Genomic DNA, 22,917 nt, shown 5'->3' on the forward strand with positions numbered 1-22,917 from the left:
AAAGAGAAGAGGCCAGGGCAACCTGCACCCTCCCTCTATCCCTCCGAAGGAGAAGACGCAATACCAGTACCTGTGTTAGGACGACGTCTCGGCCCACCAGCACCAGAGCAAAGCCGATATGACCACCAGGCCTACGAGAGGCAAGGAGAAGATGGGGGGATTGGGGGCAGGGGATGGCTGCAACAGATCAAACGAGAAAGAAGCACAACGAGAGGCCAGGAGATGAGAGGTGGCAAAAAGACACAACACACATGAATCCAACAGATAACGAAGATGAGAAAACAAAGGGAAAACAGAGAGAGATCAGAGGTTAAACAAGTGGTCCGTGGGAGCGGCAGAATGTTTCTCTGTTACCCGGGCCTGGTTCTTCCCACCGGGAGCCTCCGGAAGATGCAAAATGAAATGGGTTTAGCAGCAGCTGAGGTCCCAATCAGGCGATGGCTCCGGCTTTCTGGCTTGTTGTATCCCTCTCATATCTTTGTTAAGCAGGGGTGATCTGCACCTAGACCTCTCCCATAGGTCAGTAACTAAAACGGTGAATCTCTGGCAAAGTAAAGCTGGGCTCTGCAGATGAGTACGATGTAAACTCTGCCTGGGCCACCCTAGGAAGCACTCGTCTCCTGCCCGGCTACATGTCTTTGTTGGCCCCTTGTTCTGGCTGCTTTCCATCAAGTCCCTCAGTGTTGTGGGCACTGGTCCCTACGATGCCCTAGGAGTGTAATGCTGTGGTAGAGACAAAATGCACTCAAACAAGCTAACAGCGGAGAAGAGCTAGTTCTTTCACTGCAACAATCTTCCAGAGAGAAAGTGAGTTTGCAGGCGGTGACACATTGCCAGTAGAGATGCCTGCAAAAGATACAGGACCCACCGCGCCGAAAGGACACCTTCATATGCTGACGCCAAGAATGTGCTCGACTTCGATGTAAAAAAATCAGGTCTGGCATTCAGAAATGTGGCACCCAAGGCCAGGAAATCTACGAGGCTCTGAACCAGAATGTGGCGGAATACGATGGAGTCGAAGAAATACAACACTGAGAGGCTGCGGCTGCTCCCGCTCTCAGCTCCCGAAGCCGTGGTCTGCCACAAGCTTGAGAGGGCTGCACGCTGGATCCGAAGCCAGTGCTGCAGACCGAACTGCCAGAAAATCCCGGATAGCCTTAAAGCTTGCTGGACACCCCACCACAAGAGATTGATTTTCTTCCCCTACGTTTAGAGAGGCAGAAAGAACCTGGCCTGTGAACTGAGGGCTTATTCGGGAAGGACTCGAACTCCTCAGAGAGCCAGAGCCCCAGTTGGCCTCAACCACGGCAGGGATTCAGCTGGTACGTACTTGGACCAATGTATCGGTTGTTAAAACGCAGACACGCTTTTGTACGGGACATTCCCACCCCAGCCTTTCAAGATCCAGCGACTAAAAGGTTAGGGTCCCGGCTGGTCTCCCCGGATTGATCAATGCCCCTGCTGTACGGATAGAACTATTTTGACTACCACTTCTGATCACCCAGGCCCCCACCCTCATGCCTCATAGAGCCCAGTGGATGATGCCAGCCCCCCACCCACTCCTAATAGCAACAACAAAGGTCAAACTTGACAGGGCACCACGGAGAAGGACTGAGTGACTGCCGCGGGCTGATGGAAGGCCTCATTCTGTCAGCCTCCCTCCTGACGTAAGTCACAGGGGTACCATGCAAATGAAATCAGGTAGGACTCCAATGACCCCACCTTGGTTCCCAGCAAAGGTGGCCTTTGCGAGACAGTTCCATGGCATATTGGCCTATGTTTGCCATTTCCCGCAGAGAGACCACTCTCTCCAAACCTGGCTCCATTTCTGCCTTCCCCGAGTGCTATGCCTCAGAGCTCGCTGGCCTCTCCACCCATAGAAGTCCATCCTGGGGCTGGGTCGCCCTGAACACTGAGGCGCCTGAGCCCAAGGGCCCGCTTCCCACTTGATCCAGCCTTTGGCTGCGGTTACCTTTCTGCTCTCAGAAATTTTGAGGGGGTTGTTTTCCTCTGAAGCTTCAGGGGAAGAGTTGTCGTCCTCTTCCTTCTCCTCCTGGTCTTGGGAGTCTTCGAGGCCCTCCTCACCTTCTACGGACTTTATTTCTGTCGGGTCTGGGGGCTCAGAAACTAGTTCATCCCAGGACTCCTTCGATTCCTCTTCAGTTTCTTCCTTGTTTTCGTCCTCCGTATCCTCTTTCTTTCCCCCTTTTGTCAGATCATCTAAATCCCTGTGGCTGGCCTTGTAGTACAGCACCACCTCCAGACTCTGTGGGGCGGAGGTGGGGCAGGACAGGGGATGCTGTTACCTGGGAAGATCCGTGCCCTCGAGGCCGTGCTGAACTATCTCAAAAACACTGTGCTTCCCAGCACTGCATCTGGGACCCATGGTCCTCCCTGCAAGCAGTGTGGGGGGCAGTCACGCCCAGGCTCCAGGGGCGATGCGTCTAGCCGGCCATTCGCCACTCCAGATGGCTAGCTGCCAGATCCTCGAGCTCTGCACCTCGACTGCTCTTCCTACCCCCACGTGGCGGCTCCTGTTTTGCCCAGTCCTCTTTCACATATGTGCGCACAAGTGCTTGGAATAAATTCCTCTTTTCATCCGTTTGGTCCTTCTCTTGGGCGTGTGACCCGGGAAGAACAGGGGCCCCAGAGAATTGGGCTAGGTTAACTGAAGCAGATGTCCAGCCTAGGGGCTGTGGTCCTTTGGGGCTGTAACTCCAGATACGAGTGGCCTGGATTCCACTCTCCCCTTAACTTCACAGGAAAAGGGGGCACCACTTAGTAGCCAATTGCTACTAAGATGAAACTACTCTAGACACCTTAGAGACCCCAGGAGCTTCTCTACAAACGCCTACCTGGTCAGAATGGTGGCAGAGATGACTTTTCTTCCCAGGATCTCCTCTACCTTTCTGCTTATCTGGCTGCATAGGTCCTACTCACCTTTTCAGACTCACAGCTGCCCTTAGAACTCTGCAGGCTTGCCTTGGACGCCTTTTTATTTTTAACCCCATTGGCGTTCTTGTTCAAGTTCTTACTGCTATTCTTTCCCTCGGTTTCTTTGGCAACAGAAGACCGCTTCTCTTTGAGCTGGCGAAGCTCCTCCTGGCAGCACTGCAGCTGCCCCTCCAGGTGTTCCTGCACTGCCAGTAGCCGGCCCTGCTCATCCATGCTGGCTTGGTACTGCAGCTGCAGCTCCCGCAGCTTGGTCTGGAGTTCTTTGATCTGTTGGTAGTGGAGGGCCAGTTACCCACAGCCGGGCCTATGCGGGACTCCTGGGCCCTGCCTGGGGGTCACTGCCTCGGAAATGTCCCTGCTGGAGCTCACGGGGAAATAGATAATAAAGAAAACACAAAACGGTGGAAAATGATCCTCTAACGCAGTTTTACCGAGAGCTCCTCCGTAACTTGAGGTATCTGATCATTTATATCTAACGTGATCCAAAAAGGATGATTTGAATTACATCTTTACTGTGATCTGTCTGGGGAATAACTAACTATCTGGCTACCCCTTCTGAACCTCAGGGTTTATTCTATCGTGATTTTTGATGGGTACTCTTACTTCACCCAAGCTATTTCTCTCTGTACTAAGTACAATCATCTAAGGAACGGTATCGTACACTCCTGAGAATGTACCTGGGCACTTGCACCTCTTCCTGGAAAAAGAGGCCAGTCCCAACCCTGCTTCCTAGTCTCCAGTTCTCTTTCCCGACTTCTGGCAGCACACCAGGGTCTCCTTGGCAAGGACCAATACGAAGCAACCTAGGCCCACGTGTCTACTGCTCTGAGCCTCTCCCATGTGCACACAGTGACCCCCACTGGACTGTGGACTGCTCTTGGTCAGAGACAATGCCTTCCGTCCCATTGCTAGCGGATGCAGAGTACTCTTCTTGGCATTATGAGAGATCCAAGAGAAGGACACATGGCCCTGTCCTTGAGGGGCTTACCATCTAGTTGAAGACACAAAGACAAATACACACAAAATAACTAAAGAAAACAGGTAGGGAAAAAAATGCAACTCTACCAGAAGTGCTGTAGGACACAGAGCAAAACAGAAAACAGAAGTGGCATAGGGAAAAAAGAAAAAATTATTCAAAGGGTCCTGATGATCAGCGAATGCCAGTACTGTGGGCACCTGGGAAACATCCATCAGCAACACAGCAGACGGCTGGCCTCCCGGGACTCAGTCCTTGTTCTGTCCATCTGACCAGGAAGCGAACAGCCGTGCAGAGAGCGGGGCAGTGAGCTCCTGACCCTCTCTCCTCAGCCTCTTTGAATGGCTACGACCTCCTCTGGCTCCAGGGTCTCCCACAAGAAACCCTGCCTCCCTGAAAGCAGTTACCTCATTCTTGTCGTTTTGGGAGGCCACAGGTCTCCCAAGGCCCTCCATGCACTCCTTGAATTCTTTTTCACAGGCATCCAGCTCTTCCTTCAGCAGCTTCTGTTTGTCCAGCAGCTTCCTCATCCTCTCCTGCAGCAGGTCGTGCTCCTCCTGGCTGAACTGGTACATGGCCTGCACCCCTTGCAGCTTGACCAGCACCTTGGAGACCATTTCCTCAAAGTGCTGTGGAGGGTGGGGGAGTAATGACGGCGCCCTGGGATGCACCTGCCCTCCACCCCACTCTCCTTGCTAAGCCCTTCCTTGGGTACAAAACAATGGCCATAGGACCTGAAGCTGCCCAGACGGATCCTGTATTTCTTCCCATAGCGAGCACCGTGACTGTGCTGATGAAAAGTCCTGGACCCTAGACCTCCATCCAGACAGAAAGCTCTCCAGACTAGATGGGCGGCGTGCCTCCTTTACTTCCAGCAAGCTACCCACCTCAGCTCTGACCCCACTGCCCACCTTCCTTCTGTGCCCTTCCCCAGTGACTTACGTCTTAATAAGACAAGAACCTTCTTTCCTTGCCTGACCTGTCATCTGCCTGCTTTTACCTCTATATCTTCAGCTTCAGCAGATTCGTCTTCAGTGCTGCTGGTGACATAACTCTTGTAAAAGGTGTCAGAGCTATTGCCACTGCTGCTGATGGTGGTGTGGTGGCTCTTCACACAGGTCTCACTGGTGGTACTGTAGTAGCTCTTGAGAAAGCTCTCATCGCTGGCCTGGGAGCTCCTGTAACTCTTCTGATAGCTCTCGTTGCCATCAAGGTTGTTATTGTCAGTCTTTTCACAGATCTCACTGCTGTTGGCTGTGCTATTCTTCTTGCTGGACTCGAGGCTCATTTTTATAGACGGGGACTGGGCTTGGAGCAACTGCATTTCTTCCAGGCAGAGCTGCAAGTCAGCCTGTAGCCTCTTCTGCTCCTCCTGGAGCCTCCCCTGCTCCTGCTGCAGTAGTTCCTGCTTAGTCTGGCTGGTCTCGTACAGATCCTGCAGAACCCGTATCTGAGCGACGATCACCTTGGACTGCCGGGAGTGGGTAGGGAGACAGTATCGTTACTGACACCGCGGTCCTCCGAGCTGCACCCTTCCTGGTGCAGACGTCTGAGAGCACACTTTAGAGAACTACACACCTACACTCCAGTCTCACCACAGTCTAGGTCCTCGACTTAGCCTACAGGTAACCGGCATGTGTCAGTTTCTTGATCACTGGGGAAAATCTCCCCAGGGCAGACGCTCCAAGATTTCCAAGCTCTCATTTCTCTTGTTTCTGCATTCAGTTACATCTCTCTTTCCTTGGAGCAGTGCTGAGTGGGCCTCGAGAACACTCTGGTTCCTTATCCTTCCCTCTCCTCAGTCAGGTGTACCCATTATCCTGACCTTTAGACTCAGGCCCCTTCTCTACCCCCAATTCTAAAATCAGCCCTGGCCTTGAATGTGAGCAGACGAAGAATTCCTTCCTCAGAAGATGGGGACTTGGAACCAAGATCTCACTACGATTTCCTATACCTCCTGCCCCAGCTCTGAATCTGGCCTCTGGGCATGTTTCCCAGGCCCTCTGAGACTGACTTCTTGGCCGCTGATGCCCAGGATGCGATCTGACCGGTTAAGGAAATATTTTATCCCTGCTTTGGGTCTCTGTTACCCAGGCTGAGATCTGATGCTCCTGGAATCTGACTAAATCTCGGTTTGGACGCCTGCTATTCCCTGGATCTCCCTGTCCAGGCTAATATCTGAATGGACTGATTTTGCCGAAATTGAAACTATCTATCTATTCCTCCTTACTCCCACTTAGACTTCGGACCAACTTCATCCCCCAAACCTGAAAGACGTGTATGGAAATCTCCACCAGTGTACGGAAATCTCACGGCGTGACCCCTTGCTGGTGCCTAACTCCCCTCACATGGCTCTTATTGCTGCCAACGTTCTAACGAAGACAGTGTGGTCGGTACCAAGGTTCCCGCACGCTAGGACCTCTTCTCTTGGAAATAAAGGGTCCCAGATTGGCCTGAGGAAGAACCCCGAAAGGTTACAGATTTTGATCCTTGAAAAGTGTACTTCTCAACCATCAACCAGCTCATGAGAAAAGAATGACACCTTTCGAGTCAGGCCCGAGGAATCCAAGCAAACACTGAAGCGGGATTATGTATCTGGAAAATGAGATGTTGAAGGGACCGAATCAAATTATCAGGTGATTCCAGGCTTTCAGGTCACCCCAGTTCTAAGTGTTCACACGGCTGCAGCTGGGCGTACATGGGGGTGAGGTCTTTGGGCCACATCTTAACTGAGCCCATGAGCAGTCATGGATGGGGCAGGTCAGGGCTTCAGCCTCATCCTTCCTCCTGGCAACACGAGCCTCCCCAAACTTGGACCCTTCCACGCAGCCCCTTTCCCTGCCATGCTGCTGCCCCCAGAAACTTGTCCCTGCCTCTTGCTATGGTTACCTTGTTTTGACCATATCTTGAGGACCTAGGCGATTTGGAACTTTCCAGATTCTCCAACACTTCCCGGAAACGAGAGTCTTTGCAAAGATGCAGTTTTCCGTGCAGCTCTAACTGTTCTTTTATTAACACTTCTTGGTTGTGTACCAGTTTTTCCTGCTCTCCCTGCATGCCTTGGTAGAGCAGCTGCAGTTCACACAGGTCTTGTAACTTTGAAAGGAGGTCCTGACTCTGCGAAGTACAGTGGAAGGAAGGGGGCAGGAACTGCGGCGGCCACATGGAGAGACCTCTGCCTCCTTCCCGCCGGGGGCCCTTCCCTTGGGAGTCTCTGGGTTGGCTCTGCACAGCCCACCTGGGGTGGAGGGAGCCCTGCTGTGGAGGAGACCTGCTAGTAATGAGCAGGTCTCGTCTATATGGATGCATTCGGTAGTTTACAATGTGCTTTCAAGTATATTTTCTCCAGGTGGACTAATTATCTAAATATAAAATGCTGGACAGAGTCTGGAGCATAAAACGTATTTCGAGGTGTACAATCCTAATCAGCTTTCCGGTTTGAGAAGAGTGGTGAAAAACGTAAGGAGTGGTCGGTTAGGAAAAGAAAAAGTCTGATCTCCACCCTTTTCTTTTTCCCTAGTCACACGTGGGAAGCCTCTCAAAGCAGTTTCTCCACAGTAAGCTGCCATTCCCTGGCTGTGGTTACCTTCTGCACAAGACCAGATTTGGGTAACGGGAATGTGAGCTCGTGCAGCTCCTCTTGCAGCTGGCCCTGCTCCTCCTGCAGCCTCCTCTGATCTTCCAGGAGCTCGCACTGCTCCATCTGCAGCTTCTCCATCTCCTTCTGGCTGGCCTTGTACTTTTCCTGCAATTCTGTAAGTCTGGACAGCAGCGCATCACACTGGACAGGGTGGAGCATGGAGGGGCGGTTACTCTGCAAGGTGGTTGTCTGCCTGTGCGGCTAGCCTCTTACCTCTTACGCCTGACCAGGGTCTCCCTCCCTGTACCGATCAATCCGAGACGCGCTGTGCGCACCCAGGCTGAGACACTGAGTGGGGGACGCCAGCAGCCTGCTCGGCTCTGCCTGTGCGGCTAGCCTCTTACACCTGACCAGGGTCTCCCTCCCTGTACCGATCAACCCGAGACACGCTGTGCGCACCCAGGCCGAGACACTGAGTGGGGGACGCCAGCAGCCTGCTCGGGATTGCCGTTTGGCTCTGCTCTACATTTCCTTTACCGGGCACTTCGAGAGCATTCTGAGCGGGAGTGTTATGAACGCCTCTCCTTTCTCCCTTTCCGCTTCCCTCTCCTCTGGCCCTTTCCTTTGCTATGAGCCATTTTCCTACCCTGCTGGTCATTCTAGTTCCTTTTATTCCCATTACTCTCAATTTTTTTTTTTAGACCTAAGTATGCTCCCTACCAATAAGGTCATAATGTCACACTAATTTTTTCCCATTTTTGTTTTCACAATCGTGTTTTAAATCTTTAGAAAAGTAGGCGCTATTGCCGAATTTGGGTTGAGAAGACTAAATCATGCCGTGATTCCCAAACCCCAAATCTTCTCAGACTAATCTCAGTGCTGTTTTGTGACCAGAGAGAAAAAGCTAGCTCTGTACACCAGCATTTTTCCTCTTCCACCGGAAGAGGAGGTGATGAGCAAGGCATGGACCCCCTGGGCCCCTAAGTTGAGTGGGAATGGAATGGGGAAAAGGGGAAATGTAAGCCTGGGTGTAGAAAGGCAGGTGGACTGTTAGGGGGCCCAAAATAACCTCCCCACTTCTGTGTCTCCCGAAGGCCTTTCCCTGGGGACACGGCCTGCTGTTGGCTGTGGCAGGAGCTACTGAGTCTTCTGGTAGAATGTGACTTGTTCCACCATTTTTTGAAAATCCTGTGCCTGTTCTCTACCACGCTTTAACACCTTCCCATTTCCTTACTGGTGATCCTGAAAGTGCTCAACACAGAGTAATTGATAATAACTTGCATTTTACACACTATGAAAAATAGAGAAAATGAATAAGGAAGGCTTTATTTATCACTACCAGGATTTATTACTAAAAGGAAGTAAGATAATAGTAGTATTCTGTTCAATTTAAATTGGGTAAAATTCAAGCTTAGAGGACTTAATGACTCTGAAGTCACGGAATAAATCCTGGAAGAGCCTAGGTCCTTCTAATACCCAATCAGTGTTCTGGGCACAAGACCATGCCATCTGACAAGAGTATCTGCAATCTGCCTCAGAAAACTGGTACGTGTAGAACTCTTTCTAGTTCTAACAATAAAATTTATATATATGGGCCTATGTGTATGTTCTTCTCCACGAATGACAAGATACCCTACACGTGGAATTATGTGCAAAACCTTCAGGTGTTCAGACTGGATTCAGATGTACTGATCCCGAGCTGTGGCTAGGGTCAAGGTCAATGCAAACTGTTTTAAAGTTAATGGCATGGGACTCTTGCCTCTGTTTCCTGCCTTGCCACACTCAGCTGCGGTTGGATAAGAGCCCATCAAGCCCCTTGGGCGGATAGATGACTTCATCTTTTGCCCTTACCTCCTTTCTCCAGAGGAAGTGCCCAGGAGATCTCACCTCTCTTAATTACAATTACCTTATCAGCACATTTTCCCTTGTCCTCTGTGAGGGACTGGGTGGTCTTGAGCTCCTTCAGCTCCTGCTGGCAGAGCAGGAAGTCCTGCTCCAGCTGATCAAACATGTGCTTCTGATGTTCCAGCTGCTCTTTGCTGCTCTGGTACAGCTGCTTCATCTCCTCAAGCTGGGACTGCATCTCTGTGTTCTGGGGCAGGGAAGGCAGGCCCCGCCATCATCCCAGGAGCCCCAGGGGCTATCCTCTCTCCTCTCAGACAGGGGCTAAAGGGATCCTACCCTGTCCCTTCCAGCCCCAATTTCATCCCGTTGGGGGCTCCCCCAGATGCACCAGTCCCTAACAGGCTCTACACAGAGACCTCCTGGGGCTTCCATTTTGGGGATTAGGAAAGAAAAAGGGCTTCTTTTTGATAGGCCGATTTTCTGATTTAAAATCCAAGGAAGCTGAGAGTGTCGTGAGTCTCTGACATACCTTTCTACTAAGCACTTCTTTATCCTCCTCACCAACAGCCACTCCACAGAACTCCTGGCATCCCCACTCCTCCTTTATACCAGTCCTCTCCCAGAAGCTTCTGCCTTGCTACCCTCTCCCTCACCTGAAGCTTCTTTTACCTTCTCCGTGCTCTCTTGGAAGCAGCCTGCGATGTCCTTGAGGCGCTGCACCTCTGCCTCATGGTACTGCAGGTCCTCCCGCAGTTGCTGCTGCACGTCCAGCAGCTTATCCTTCTCACACATGAGGTTCTGGTACTGGAGCTGCAGCTTGTGCAGCCGGCACAGTAACTCCTATGGTGGAGGGGGCTTTGGGCAGTACCTCTGGGATGCTCAAGCCACCCACTCTCTCTTCTGCCAGAGTCGCTCTCAGACACGGACGGTCTAAGAATTGACTTCTTCCTGCCCTTCATTTACCGGTTGTCCTCTCGCCTCTCATCTAATGTAGTACTCAAGGGTGGCCGGAGTTCCCCTGTGATGCTGCACAGGCGGCGGCTGGAGTCGTTTTAACTCTCTACCCTTATGCACCTTCCCAAAAGCTCTTAGCACCTAAGTCGCCCCTCACCTCTGGTTGCTGTTACCTTCTCACTTTGGCTTTCTACAACTGATGATTTCATGATTTTGAGCTGCCGGAGCTCAGCTTGAAGTTGGAGTTGTGCCTTCAAGAGCTCATGCTGCTCATCCTGGCTAGCATCATACTTTTGCTGCAGGGCACAGAGTCTGGTCTTCAGTTCCTCGTTCTGTGGTGGGGAGGATGTGGGCAGAATGGTTACTCTCAAGAAATAGCAGACCAGTTTGGTTCTTTTCCAGATGTAGACATCTTGAGTTGCTCCCACAGGTCTCTGGTATGGTTTCTTCTCTGAGGCAGACACTCAATAATGACTTGCATTTCTAGAATGCAATGCTATGTGACGTCTCCAGTAGACTGTAGCCCTGGTTGCAGGGCAAGAGTCAGCAGGGCACAGCCTTACTCTGCGTTCATCCTCCCCTGAGGCAGCGACTCCATGGAGGCCCTTCTGCCCTCCCCAAAGTCCCTTCCCATCAGTGTTTACCTGGGTGGCATTGTGGGAAGTCTGAAACCGAAGCACCTCATTCTGTGCGCACTTGAGCTCCCTCTGCAGCCGCTTCTGCTCCTCCTCACTGGCCAGGCGATGATGCTGTAGCTCTTGCAACTCACAACACAATTCCTTACACTGCGGGGAACAGAATAAGAAGGTGACTTACTACATGTACCACATGCACTCCAAGAACAGGCTTGGGAGAATATTTACATCAGGCAAGCAAGCAAGGCTCCAGAGCACTATCTCCTGCTATCGTGCAATGCCTCTTTTGTCAGCCCTGTGTCTAAGGAGATGTCTCCCCCACGGGCCAGGAGAGAGACAATGAAAGGGGTCTCTCTCCCCTACCTTGTTTTTCATGTCGTGCATCTGCTCCTCGGCTCCCAGCAGCTGCTGTCGTAACAACTGGGTTTCCGGATCAGGCTCCAGGAAATCCATTTCTGAAGTCTGAGACTCTGCTGACATCATATTCCTTAGTGTTTGGGACTCCAGCAGCCATTTTTCTGTTGCTCTTCGTGTCCTGTAATCCACAACCCCAGAGCCATGTTTGGGAGAGAGCTCTGCCTGGCATCACCTACCAAGTGTGGTCTCGATGCCTTCATTTTAGGCAAAAGATAGTAAAGAGTCTTCTATTGTGTTTTACCTCTCAAATAAACACCCTAGAAGAGTACAGAAGAAGTGCCAAGCACCTCTGTCTGCAAAGGCTTGTTTGGCTCTGGGAAACCCTAAGAGTGTAAGTCCAGTTGAGCTTGAGGCTAGGCCTGATGTCAAGCCAGCTCTAAACTGGAGGCCACTAGACTGAACTGAGACCATGTGGACAACAAAGGAATCACTTCCAATCTACTCTAGGGGAGATCAAACCAGACCCCAATAGCTAGAACAGAAGAAAACTAAACTTTAGCACTCACTCGACTCTAGTTCTAGACAACTGGGTTAGATCCCCAAGCCTGCTTCTAGGCCGTATCTGGATCCTTTGGACACCACGGGAAGGACCAGTTCTCCAGGAGCAGAAGGATGCTCATCAGCCTGGCATCAGCATCTGCCTTCACCAGTTCTACTCAGGGAAAAGCCCAGTCCTACAGAGCCCCAATAGCCTCTTGGCTGTACCTCTCACTCTCCAGATCTGCAAGCTGCCCTGTGAGGCTGCTGTTGCTCTCCTGCAGGGCCCGGTACTCCTCGTTCAGAAAATGGTAGCGTTCCCGCAGTTGTTGCAATTCTTCTGCAGAGGACAAGCAGAGAGAAGTGAGGTCCTAGGGAGGAAGCACTGATGACCAGACCCCAATTTTCCTGCCTAGAAATCTGATAGCAGAAGGCTGAATAGCTCTTCTTTTTCTAAAGACAGAAGAGATACCACAGGCAGAGGCTCAGAAGACAGGGCCCAGAAATTTCCACGCTGCGACAGAGCTTCGTCTTCTTTCAAGAGACTGCCCTTCCTTTCATCTTTACAGAAGATTTGACCTGCGTGCCCATATTTAAAACCCCAGTCTACAGCCATGCCACCCTGAATCGCGTGCCTGATCCCGTCTGATCTCGGAAGCTAAGCAGGGTCGGGCCTGGTTAGTACTTGGATGGGAGACCACCTAGGAAGACCAGGTGCTATAGGTGTAAAAAACAAAACAAAACAAAACAAAAACGAGACAGAGTCTTAGGATTTTAGGAGCTTGTGAGGGTTGAATTGTTTGGTTTATTGTATTTAAAGTTTCCACTGAACTGTTTGATTGCCTTCCTATAATACTTTTAGTACAAAAAACTGAGAGATGTGAGCTCCCAGATGTTACACTGCCAGTCCTGGCCTTTCAGAGACAGTCCAGGCATCCTGAATGTCCTTTTACTTCCTTTATTGCCACACCAAAAACATTGGCCTGCACGTGGTCAAGAGTTCTTCCTAACGATCTTTTATCTGCCGACAGAAGGGCCCATCCCAACCGGACCCGCATATCATCCTCAGGCATCAGTAGAGATCCGGCTGAAATGCCCCAGCACAGGTCCCTAAGTACCAGGTACCAATACTTTTGAATGCTGCAGTAATACGAACACCCATATGTTTTGTTTCTTCATGATTAAGATTTTTCTTAGAATACTAATTCTACTGACATTTTAAAAATACTAACTTGTTCTAATTAGAACACAAGGCCTATCTTACCTGCTGTCAGCCTCAATGCCCCGAAATTCACTCTTAATGTTTATTCCAATTAGAAGTCCTTGGAATACTGCAAATTACCATAGACGGAAAGAAGGACACTAATCTTTACTGAAAACCAACCATCTGCTAAGCATTAGGTTTGATGGTTTCGGCCTCGGATTCAGTTAGTATGTTAGTGCTTTCAACGTGCTAGGCATTTCATTTAATCCCCCAAATAGCTCTGTAAGGTTTTCTTTCCTTTTTTTTTAAATAAACTTTTTGTTTTAGAATAGTTTTACAGAACAGATTTACAGAAACATTGCAAAGACAGTGCGGAATCCCCTGGGAGAGTTCTCACCTAGTTCCCCCTATTGTTAACATCTGACAGTGGGTACACTTGTTGCGATTAAGGAACCAGCACTGCTACATTACTATTAGTTAAACTCTACACTTTAGTCAGATTTCTCTACATTTTTTCCTAAGGTCCTTTTCGTGTTTCAGGATCTCATCTAATTGTAAAGTTTTATTAACCAGTTTTTACAGATGTGGAAACTGAAGTTCAGAGAGATAATAACAAGACTAAAGTCATCCTGTTAATTGGTGGAGCCGAGATGCTGAACTGAAGGCTGCACAAGTCCCGTCCAAGCCTTTTCCCTGGGCTGGCCGCCCTCTCCTAGCATCGCCAGTCCAAAGGCTCTTCTGAGAGGCTTGTTACAGGTAGAGAAACCTGCAGTTCTTTGGTTTCTTATTGATTTGCCTTTGCTTGACCTGGCCTAATACAGGGCCCCTCCCATTATACCAAGATCATCAATCTAGCCTCAGAATAAAGGCAAACTCTTTGATGTCATGAATCCTAGCAACTAGCTGGGAGACTCACTGTCTGAAAGCCGGGCTCTGAGCTTTTGAGTACCTCATGTATTACTAGAAATAACCTCCCTTCCTCTCCAGCTGTCTTGTGCTCTGATCTGTGGCCCCCTAAAGCTTCTACTTTGGGGAGGGCTAAAGGAGCCAATGAATTAGCAGCCCAGGGCTTGGGAACAGGACTGGAGCCTCCCCAGAAAGTGGTCCAGGCAAAGCGCCATGATGCCAGAGCAACAAGAAGAGTTTCCCAAGGTGACTGGCCCCTGTACTCCCATCTCAGAACTGGAGAGCTCCAGTCTTTTCCAGGAAGGCTGTTAGCAGAGTTGAATCAACAAATGACGGATGGCTCTCCGAGAAAGAATTCTCAGGGTACATCTCCAATGGTGCTATTTTTTTCTCGACTATGGATTGGCTGGCTGTGAGACATCTGGCTAAGTTTTTCTCCCTTATAGTCTTGAATTCAACCTGGAGGTTTTTTTTTCTAGAGGTTCCCAATTCATGATTTAAGGTTACCTTCCACCATCTTCTTACTCACTATCTCTCTCTGCCTGATTTTACCGACAGAACAGGAGGAGGGCTTGTGCTCACATACCTTGCATCTCAGAGAAATCTGAGAGACTATAACTATTGGATGGGTCAGAGCTCTTCATTTCTATTTCCGCACGGAGGGAGGTGATCTCCATCTCGTACTCTCCCCGAATGCGCTCCATGTCATCGAGTTCACTCTGCATCCGGCAGAGGTCCTCCTGCAGGGACGCCAAGTCGCTCTCATGTTCAGTCGCAGAATCCTCCGCTGCTTGTCGCAGATTCCGGATCTCAGCCTGGGCCAGATGCAACTCCTGTTCTATTTCCTTAAGTTCAACTTCTTTCTCACGCTCTAACAGGGAAATCTCCTCCCGTAGAGACCGTAGCTCGCCTGCAAATCCCAGAGGTTCGGATGGTCAAGAGGATAAGTGAACTAATTAACCATAGTCTAGAAGCACAAAGGTAAAGGTAGACTTATTTCTCATCTGGAAACTCCTGACAACCTAGTCTCTACGCCATCAGAGAAGAATAGTTTCATCTGGTATGGAATAAAGGGAATATCTCAAAAGGGAACAGAGGGAATCTATGTAGTAAGTTACAGTAGAAAAGTAGATTTTGAGGCTTGACACCAAAAGCGATAACTTAGGCTACTGCAAACAAAAAGTATTAAGTGTTTCTAAGGAATAGCCTGACAATTAAAGACCAAATCTAATTTACAGTATTTTACTGATGCCCTTAGTCTCTCCAAAAATGTTCTGGTTAGAAAAATTTACACAGACTATTCTCATCCATTCAGTCTGGGAGCTTAGAAATTATAGAGCCTCAGAGCTCCCATAAACTGCCTGAGGTAAGTAGCGGCCCCAAAACAACGTGTATTTAGAGTTCACAGCTGAAATTCAAATGTAGGTTCATCGCATGATAACCAAACATGGCAAAATAAATGTCAATCGATGAGGGATTTTTTAAATTGATAACAGTTAAGTAGAATATCAGCAGCAATTTAAAAGAAAGTGATAGATCTAGAGAGAAGACCTAAAAAGGTTTCCATAATACACTAACTAGAAATAAAAATGAACTATAAAATTTATAGTCTTATTTTTGCAAAAAAAAAAATATTTATATGCATAATAAATATATAACACAAATATACATAGACATGGAAAAAGATCTGGAAAGATCTATGTGCCAAACCATAAAGAGCAGTTCCTTTTGAGCAGCAAGATAGCATGAGATAGGGACTTTTACACTCCATATGATATATATTGGTGCTGTTTGAATTCTCATAAGCCTATATTTTATAATAGATTTTAATTTACAAAAGATTTGTGTCAGAGCTCCCCGTGTCCGTAGAGCATCTTAGGGTTTCTGGACATGGGTACGAATTTGGGATCAGGAGAACCTACAAGTGGAGAGTAAAGGGCACTGCTACCAATAGAGAATTCAAAACTGGGACTGAGCATTTGGGAATTAATGAGGATTGGGTTGAGGGTCAGGACTTTCCTCTAAAACTTTTGCAGTCACGCTGTCCTTATCCCTTGTCCACCCTAAACTCCTGCTCTTTCTACTCACCCTTCAGATTTCAATTTTCCCTAGCCTGCCACCTCTTCAAAAAACTAAGCAGTCCTCTACTAAATGCTCTCAAAGCACCTTGTAGTTTGCACTGTGTGTATGTGTATGTTTGTGTAAAACGTTGGTCTCTCCCTCACTCTGTTATAAGCTTCATGAAGGCAGAGAACATGTCTGTTTTGCTCACCATTATAGCTCCAGGATTTGCCACAGTATCTGCCATAATGCAGCTTGATAAATATTTGCTGTGCTTATGCATAAATGAGGCAGGGGTTTGGTTTGTCTAGTCAACGAACTTTTACTGAGTACTAACGAATACAGAATTGCATGTTTGGGTATTTTTTAAAAAAAAATTAGAACAGAACATAGATACTTGAGAATAAACATTTGGGTGTACTACAGATACAAATGCTGAGTTGGCATTTGTATAGGGACAGGGGGAAAAGTCTCCTGCCCTACTTTCCCAAGCTCACCTGTGCATCTTCTGGCGCATCTTTTGCCAGTCTTTTCTTCCCTAGGACCCCAGCTGCCTCTTCTCTTTGGTCTACTCACAAGTATTAATGGATTAACCCTTCTGTGCCAAGCCCAAGCATCTTCCCACTTAGATTCTCTGACTTCCTTCCTATTTGAAAGGAACAAAGTCCTTGTTCTATCCACTACGCCTCTTGGAGCTTGCGGTCTAGAGGGGGAGACACCTATGTCACATTAGGAGAAAGGCCCTAGGGCCTGGGGTGAGCTCCTGTGGGGGGCTGACCAATCTCCACTTCCCTAATATGCCCTTGATGTTCGGCTTCAAATCTCCCTTAGGGAGTCTAGCCCTAAAAAAGATAGCATGCTCAGATGCACTGGGAAATGAAGGAAGTTCCCCATCAGCCTAAGGAAGCTCTTAATTAGGAACACAAAGGGCCAGGACCCGCCGTAGGCCGAGGGGCGGGGCTTGCAGGCCCGAGGGAGGGGCTTATCCGGAAGCCGGGCGGGGCGGACCCTGGCTGGGAGTTAGTAGGGCCTGGCCCGGTTCCGAAGAGCTGGCGCCGGTTGACAGTGGGGCTGGGACCGTCGGGGTGAGTCCGAGGGCCCGGGAGTCGGGCCCGGTGGGCAGAGAAGTCGGTTCTCACTTACTGGTTATGGCCTCCATCTCGTCGGCCCCCCGTAAGTGGTCTCCCTGGGGGGCCTCCCTCCGCAGGCCGGTCCGGCCCCGAGGGGCTGTGGCGGCCGGAACGGCCTCGCAACACCAGCTACCTCTGAGGTCGCGCGCGCCCCCTCTTAGCGGAAACCGGCAACGCACGTGCGCAAGGACTATTTTCGCGGGGTGGGGACTGGGGGAGCCTTCACCAGACTTTCAGCCCCCGCTTGGATGAGATCTAATGCTAGAAACAACCCTACTGAGTTGGGAATCGCTCTAGAACTTTATTTTCCCACGTAGTTGGCTACCTGCGTCTCTTAGATCCCCTGACTTCCCTCTTGTCTGAAAGGAAGAATGCCCCTTCTCCAAGCAAAGGCCTTTTTCTGCTATACTGGATCATTTCCTTCATCACACAAACATGATCTAGTGTGTCCTATCTCAAAAACAAACAAACAAACAAACAAAAAAAACCACAATAACAAAAACTGTCCCTTGACTTTATTTTTTTCCTGCTTTCTTATTTCTCTGCTTCTCTTCAAAACATGACTGCTGGACCTATCTGTACACGCCTCCCTTTCACCTCCTTTCCTCTTCAGTCCCGATCCAGTCAGGCTTCTGTCTTCACTGAAATATGCCAGAGCCCTCCATCTTGCAAAACTCAATGGCCATCGTACCTGACTTAGCAACTTCAGACACAGTAAATCGAGGCATAGTTCCTCCTATCTCTGTCTCTTATTCATTTCTCCTTCTATACTGGACCTTAAAATACTGGAGTAATCCTGGGACTGGACTCTCTTTTTCTCCTCTTCCTGTATCTCTCCATGTGATTTCATGTTCTCCCATAGGTTCGAATGTCATCTGTATGCTAATGACTCCCAAATTTACATCTCCAATTTCTTCTCTGATTCTAGATTCATATATTCAACTTAACATATTTACTTGGATGTCAATAGCCATATCAAACTCAACACATAGAAAACATGTCTTAAATGCTTCCCCTAGCCCCCAAACTTGTTCCTTGCCAAGTCTTTCCCAGTAAAGGACACCAACGACCATCAAGTTTCTCAAGGCTGCCATCTTTCTTGTCTCTCTTATCCCCTGTCCAATTCATCAGAAGTCCTGAGGGCTCAACCTTCAAAATCTCTTGTGAATCATCTTCATTTCTACTGTTCTAATCTAGGCAACCATCACTTCTTCAATGGACTACTGCAATAACTTGCTGACCAGACTCACTGTTTTGACTCCATTTCCTCCATCCAATTTCCACACAGTGGCCAAAGTGCTCTTTTTAAAAACGTAAAGCAGATCACATCACTCCAGCCTTGGCTAAGACCCTCCCATGTCTTCCCACTAGACTTAGGATAAAAGCCAAACCTCTCAGCTGGCCTACAAGGACCTCTGAAATCTGGCTTCCGCTTGCCTCTCAGAACTCTCTCTTACCAGATCCTCCACGTGTACTTTGCTTCAGCCACAATGGCATTTGTTCTGTCCTTCAAATACATGTTCTTTCTTGCATCTGAGCTTTTGCAGTTGCTAGTCCTTCTGCCTGACGTGCTCTTCCCTCAGATCTTTCTCATTATTCAGGTCTTAGTGCAAATGTTATCGTCTCAAAGAGAACTTTTCTAACTACCCTGTCAAAAATAAACTCCCTTCTCACTCCATGTCTATCATATTGTTATATTGTCTTCATAGCTCTTATTGTCACCTGAACTTGTGTTATTTTCCGCCTCTCCCAATTAGAATATACTCTTCCTTAGGGCAAGGATCTGGTCTGTCCTGTTCATAGTTGGTCTTCCAAGTATACAGGCACTCCACAAATGGTTGATAAATAAATTTTACAGATGAGGAACCGAGTCTCAGAAAGATAAAAGTGACTTGCCCAAGAGCACAAAGCTTGTTATGTGGCAGAGCTGGGCCCAAGAATATAGGTAATCTGAAGCCAGTGCTCACACTCTTTGCCCCGTGCAATACATCCGCTCTGTTCCTGTCCTCTGCCCTCCCAGCTGCATCGTCTGCTTTTGCATCTACATTTGCTTACATCTTTCCCTCCCTCTCCTCGACCTTTGCATGTTCCTCTCCAGGCCTGCTTCCTGGCCTTCCTTTTTTCTCCATTTATACTTTTTTTTTTTTGGCTTGATCTCTGTTCTCCCTGGAAAATCCCTGCTGTTTTCTAGGGCAGCTCCCCTAAACCTTCCGGAAGCCCACAGAAGTGACAAAAGCTGCCTATTTGGTGGTGCAGTGGAATGTGGGACGCCTGCTTTGCTGCTTCCCAGAGACAAAGGGAATGTGGGCATTAGAAGAAAGGGATCTGGGGGCCACAAATTCTGGACCTAGGGAGCAAGAGATGCATTCTCATCTGATGCAGACCCCCCTCCAATCACTTCTCACTGGCTCGCTGCTCTTCCCATGGTGCCCTTGGAGGGACAGAAAAAGCAATCTGGTTTGGAATTCAGTCCTGATCACCCACCCCTGGCATTGACCAGGAGAACCAAGGAAAAGGGATGCATGTGTGAAGGGAGGCAGCTGAAGGAGAGAAAAAGAAGAGAGTTAACCACAGATAGAAGGGGTGAAATAGAAGGGCAAGAAAGGGAAGGGGAAGACAGAAGAGCCAGGCAGAGACGCAAAAAGAAGGGAAATTAGGAGGAGAGTGGAGAGACAAGGAGAAAGGGCGAGAATGGAAGAGAAAAAAGAGGAGAAAGTACTGAATTGGATTATGTTTGTCTGCTTTGCTGCAGCCAAACCCTCAGGACAGAAGTATTTGGATGGCCACTGCCTCTCCAGCCTCAGGGCTAGGAATTACCTTGAAGTTGCTGGATCTGCTTGGTGAACACCTCTGCCTGCTGGGCGCTGGCCAGCCGTTCATCCTCCAGGAGCCCTGCAGTTAGAGGGGGAGATGGCACCGGGGATCCAGTGAGCACAGAGCCTTTGGGCCCAGGCCCTCTGGCCTTTTCATGGACACTCACCCTGCAGCTCCAGAGAGTCATCTTCATGCTGCCCTGCCAGTTCCCGGGTCTCCTCCAGCTCTGCCACCAGCTGTAGCACCTGAGCCCTCAGCTCCTCCAGCTCCGTCTCTGTGAGGCTCAGGCCCCGGTGCTTGCCGACCGACAGGGAGCCCATGCTGCCACCTTTCTGCACTTGATCTTCCTCTTCTTCCACCTCCTCTTCCTCTTCTTCCTCCTCCTCTTCCTCCTCATAGAGAGCTGGGAGTAACACTTCCCCTAGGACAGATACCCATCGCACCAGGAGTCAGAACCAACTTCCTTTCCACAGTCCTGCGAGGGCCCTCAAACTCACTGTCTCAGGACTGGTATAATAGTGCCACCTGGTGTCCTTCAAGGAACTCCTGGGCAGGACTTGCACTCATGAGTCCTCAGATGTGGTGGTCACAGTTGGAGGTGGCCCATTCCCCTCCCAGGCCCTTTGTGGACCAGTGCTGCACCTGGTGGCCTCCTATTACTGCCTTGCGCTTGGGCCAACCGAGCAGCTGGGGGCTGGCTCAGCCATGTGACGCTTGCATAAGGATTCCTGCTTCTTCCAGTTCTGGTCTCTGCGTAGTGGGACAAGTAGTCAAGAAAGGATTCAGACACTGGACGTGTCTTTAGGCCAAATGAGGCAAGAGTTACAGTTTGGGGCTTTGTAGAAAGTTAAAAAACTATCTAGGTGGCTTGTGAGAAATTAGTCTTTCCATAATAAGAAACCATTGCCTGTCAGTAGGAAGAGAAAGAAAACACCTAAATGGAGTGATTCTAAATGTTTTACTGAATCTGGGGGGCTCTTTCAAATGCGCTCTATCAAATAGCTTTTTTAAAACTTTCTACAACATCCACCTCTCTTTTCTCTGCTGAGTGTGTGTGTTGGGGAGACAATGTCCACCTCTCTTTTCTCCACTGAGTGTGTGTGTTGAGGAGATGGTTCCTCTCCCCTCCCTGAATGTTATGAGGCCACTCCCCCTGCTGACTACACAGGGGGAAGTCTGAGGTACCTGTGTGTAAAAGCAGGCCTGCCATTTTAATGTATTAAAAAAATGGAATGTGCTAGTCCCCAGCCCCTGGTTGGTAAGCATCCCCTCCTTTGCTGCAATGCAGTTCCTCTAAATAGCAAAACTCTCGTCTAGATGGTGATCGTTTGTTTTGAAATTCTGAATCCCTGGTCGTTCTCTAATAACAGCAGCCTAAGGTTCATCTGGGACCCTATGCATCATCTGTACCCCCTTGAGAGAGCAGGGTTGCCCACCCTGAGTATGCACAGGGACCTGGGGACGCTTCGTAGGAAGTCCTAGAAAATGGATCAGCATCCTTTCAGGGGGCTGGTGTTGGCAGCAACTACCAGGTCGCATGGGTGTGATGGAGACACATGAGTGTTGAGAGGTTGGCCCTCTCACCTGCCCCTCTCCCAGGCAGTCTCTTTCAGGCAGTAGCTATCCTAGAGAACCAAAGCCACAAGGCTTGTATATGTAGTTAGTGATGGTGGAACCAGAAAGACAATTCACATGCTCATTTCCCTGCTTTTCAAAATAAGAGACAGCTTGGGATCTGGGTCGGCAGGCAGTGAGAACAAACCCCCTGCTGAAAGGCTGCTTCAAAGCTCTGTCCAACCAGGCCTCTTTCTCTGGCAGCTCCCCTGGGACACACAACCTGGTTAGCTGGTGATTAGGGCCTCAGAACCTCCCAGAACCTCCCTCAAAGCCTGAGCCTTGAGGAGGGGCGGAGGGAGCTCCGATGAACTGGGGAAAGGGCAGTGTCCTGGCCCAGAGTGCTGGGGATCAGGAGGGGGAGGGAAAAGGGAAGGGAAACTGGGCAATGGGGAGAGAAAGAAAGCTCTCTGGGAAAACTCACCCTCCATAGCTTGCATCCCCCGCCGCTCCAAGGACCCCCAGCGTTGGCCTTTCTTCCTCTCACAGCCCTCAGACACCTCGTAGGAACCTAAAGTGGTCACTGTGGGTCCTGCCCGCAGAAAGAGAGGAGGGATTGTGGGATGCTAGGGGCTGCGGAGCAGGGAAGAGAACATGCCTTCTAGCCCTTTGGAGCCCTGGGGGCTTTAATCCCCTTGGAAGTGCTTGGCTCGCTTGCCCAGTGCAGCGACTCCACGCTCAGCCGCCCCTTGAGCTGGGCCTGCAGGGACCCCGCCCTGCGCCGCCCAACCTCCTCAGCACCCCTTGTTCCAGGCTCTTCTCCCTTGCACAGACAGAAAGGGTGTGTGGCTCTTGAGCTCAGAGGGGACAGGAGGAGAAGGGCAAGGATGGGAGAAGGGACAGGTGCTGTAAAGAAGCGGCTGAAAGGGTGAAGTGCTGCGTGGAAGGGGAGGCAGGTGATGGGGTGGGGGTGGCGCTGTGGGAAGGGGTCTGGGCCAGAGCCGCTCCCCTCCCCTCCCTGAACCTCGCCCGCCCCACCCTCGCTCCGCGCTCAGAAGCCTTCGGGGCGGGAGAGGGTGCAGGAGCCCCCAGGGCTGGAAGCACCACCAGGCTGGAGAGACGAGATGGAGGGGGCTCAGGGAAGGAACTGCCAGGAGGATGCGGCCGGTAGCAGGAGACCCAGCCGGGAAAGATGGAGACCGGGCCCGGGCGAGGGGCAGGATGGAGGGAGAAAGACTTAGGAGGGAAAGGTGGGAGCAGCGGAGGGAGGGAGGAGGTGGGGGTCTGTAGGAAGGAGAGATGGAGAAGAGGAAGGAGCGGCAGTGGGGAGGTGAGGGAGGGGTGCCTCTGACCTGGGCAGCTCCAGCCCGCGGCGCCCGCGCCAGCCCCGGCGCCCGCCTCCATGGCCT

The 22,917-nt window shown here is 50.0% G+C and overlaps 1 protein-coding gene and 1 pseudogene across 4 annotated transcripts in view; one reads left to right on the plus strand and one right to left on the minus strand.

Annotated features, from left to right (window-relative positions):
• Positions 1–22,912, minus strand: part of CCDC136 (coiled-coil domain containing 136) — a 26,757-nt gene extending 3,845 nt beyond the window's left edge. Inside the window, exons 1-18 of one of the 4 annotated variants that reach the window (XM_006910535.2) lie at positions 22,861–22,912; positions 21,993–22,100; positions 20,121–20,375; positions 19,958–20,032; positions 14,536–14,859; positions 12,068–12,179; positions 11,309–11,480; positions 10,955–11,095; positions 10,484–10,642; positions 10,026–10,196; positions 9,418–9,603; positions 7,518–7,712; positions 6,821–7,048; positions 4,932–5,402; positions 4,339–4,560; positions 2,941–3,222; positions 1,973–2,266; positions 7–177 (exon numbers count right to left, since the gene is read on the minus strand). In XM_006910535.2, the coding sequence (XP_006910597.2) occupies positions 76–177; positions 1,973–2,266; positions 2,941–3,222; positions 4,339–4,560; positions 4,932–5,402; positions 6,821–7,048; positions 7,518–7,712; positions 9,418–9,603; positions 10,026–10,196; positions 10,484–10,642; positions 10,955–11,095; positions 11,309–11,480; positions 12,068–12,179; positions 14,536–14,859; positions 19,958–20,032; positions 20,121–20,375; positions 21,993–22,100; positions 22,861–22,912 (3,549 nt within the window). In that variant the 3' untranslated portion in view covers positions 7–75. Of the gene's footprint in view, positions 1–6; positions 2,267–2,940; positions 3,223–4,338; positions 4,561–4,931; positions 5,403–6,820; positions 7,049–7,517; positions 7,713–9,417; positions 9,604–10,025; positions 10,197–10,483; positions 10,643–10,954; positions 11,096–11,308; positions 11,481–12,067; positions 12,180–14,535; positions 14,860–19,957; positions 20,033–20,120; positions 20,376–21,992; positions 22,101–22,860 lie in introns of those variants that run through there. The other 3 variants (XM_015588398.2, XM_015588397.1, XM_015588399.1) reach the window with 3 other exon arrangements.
• LOC112478854 lies at positions 12,444–12,565 on the plus strand (annotated as a pseudogene).
• Positions 22,913–22,917: the final 5 nt, after the last annotated feature.

This window comes from Pteropus alecto, unplaced genomic scaffold, assembly GCF_000325575.1.
Source record: "Pteropus alecto unplaced genomic scaffold, ASM32557v1 scaffold22, whole genome shotgun sequence".
Classification (NCBI taxonomy): domain Eukaryota; kingdom Metazoa; phylum Chordata; class Mammalia; order Chiroptera; family Pteropodidae; genus Pteropus; species Pteropus alecto.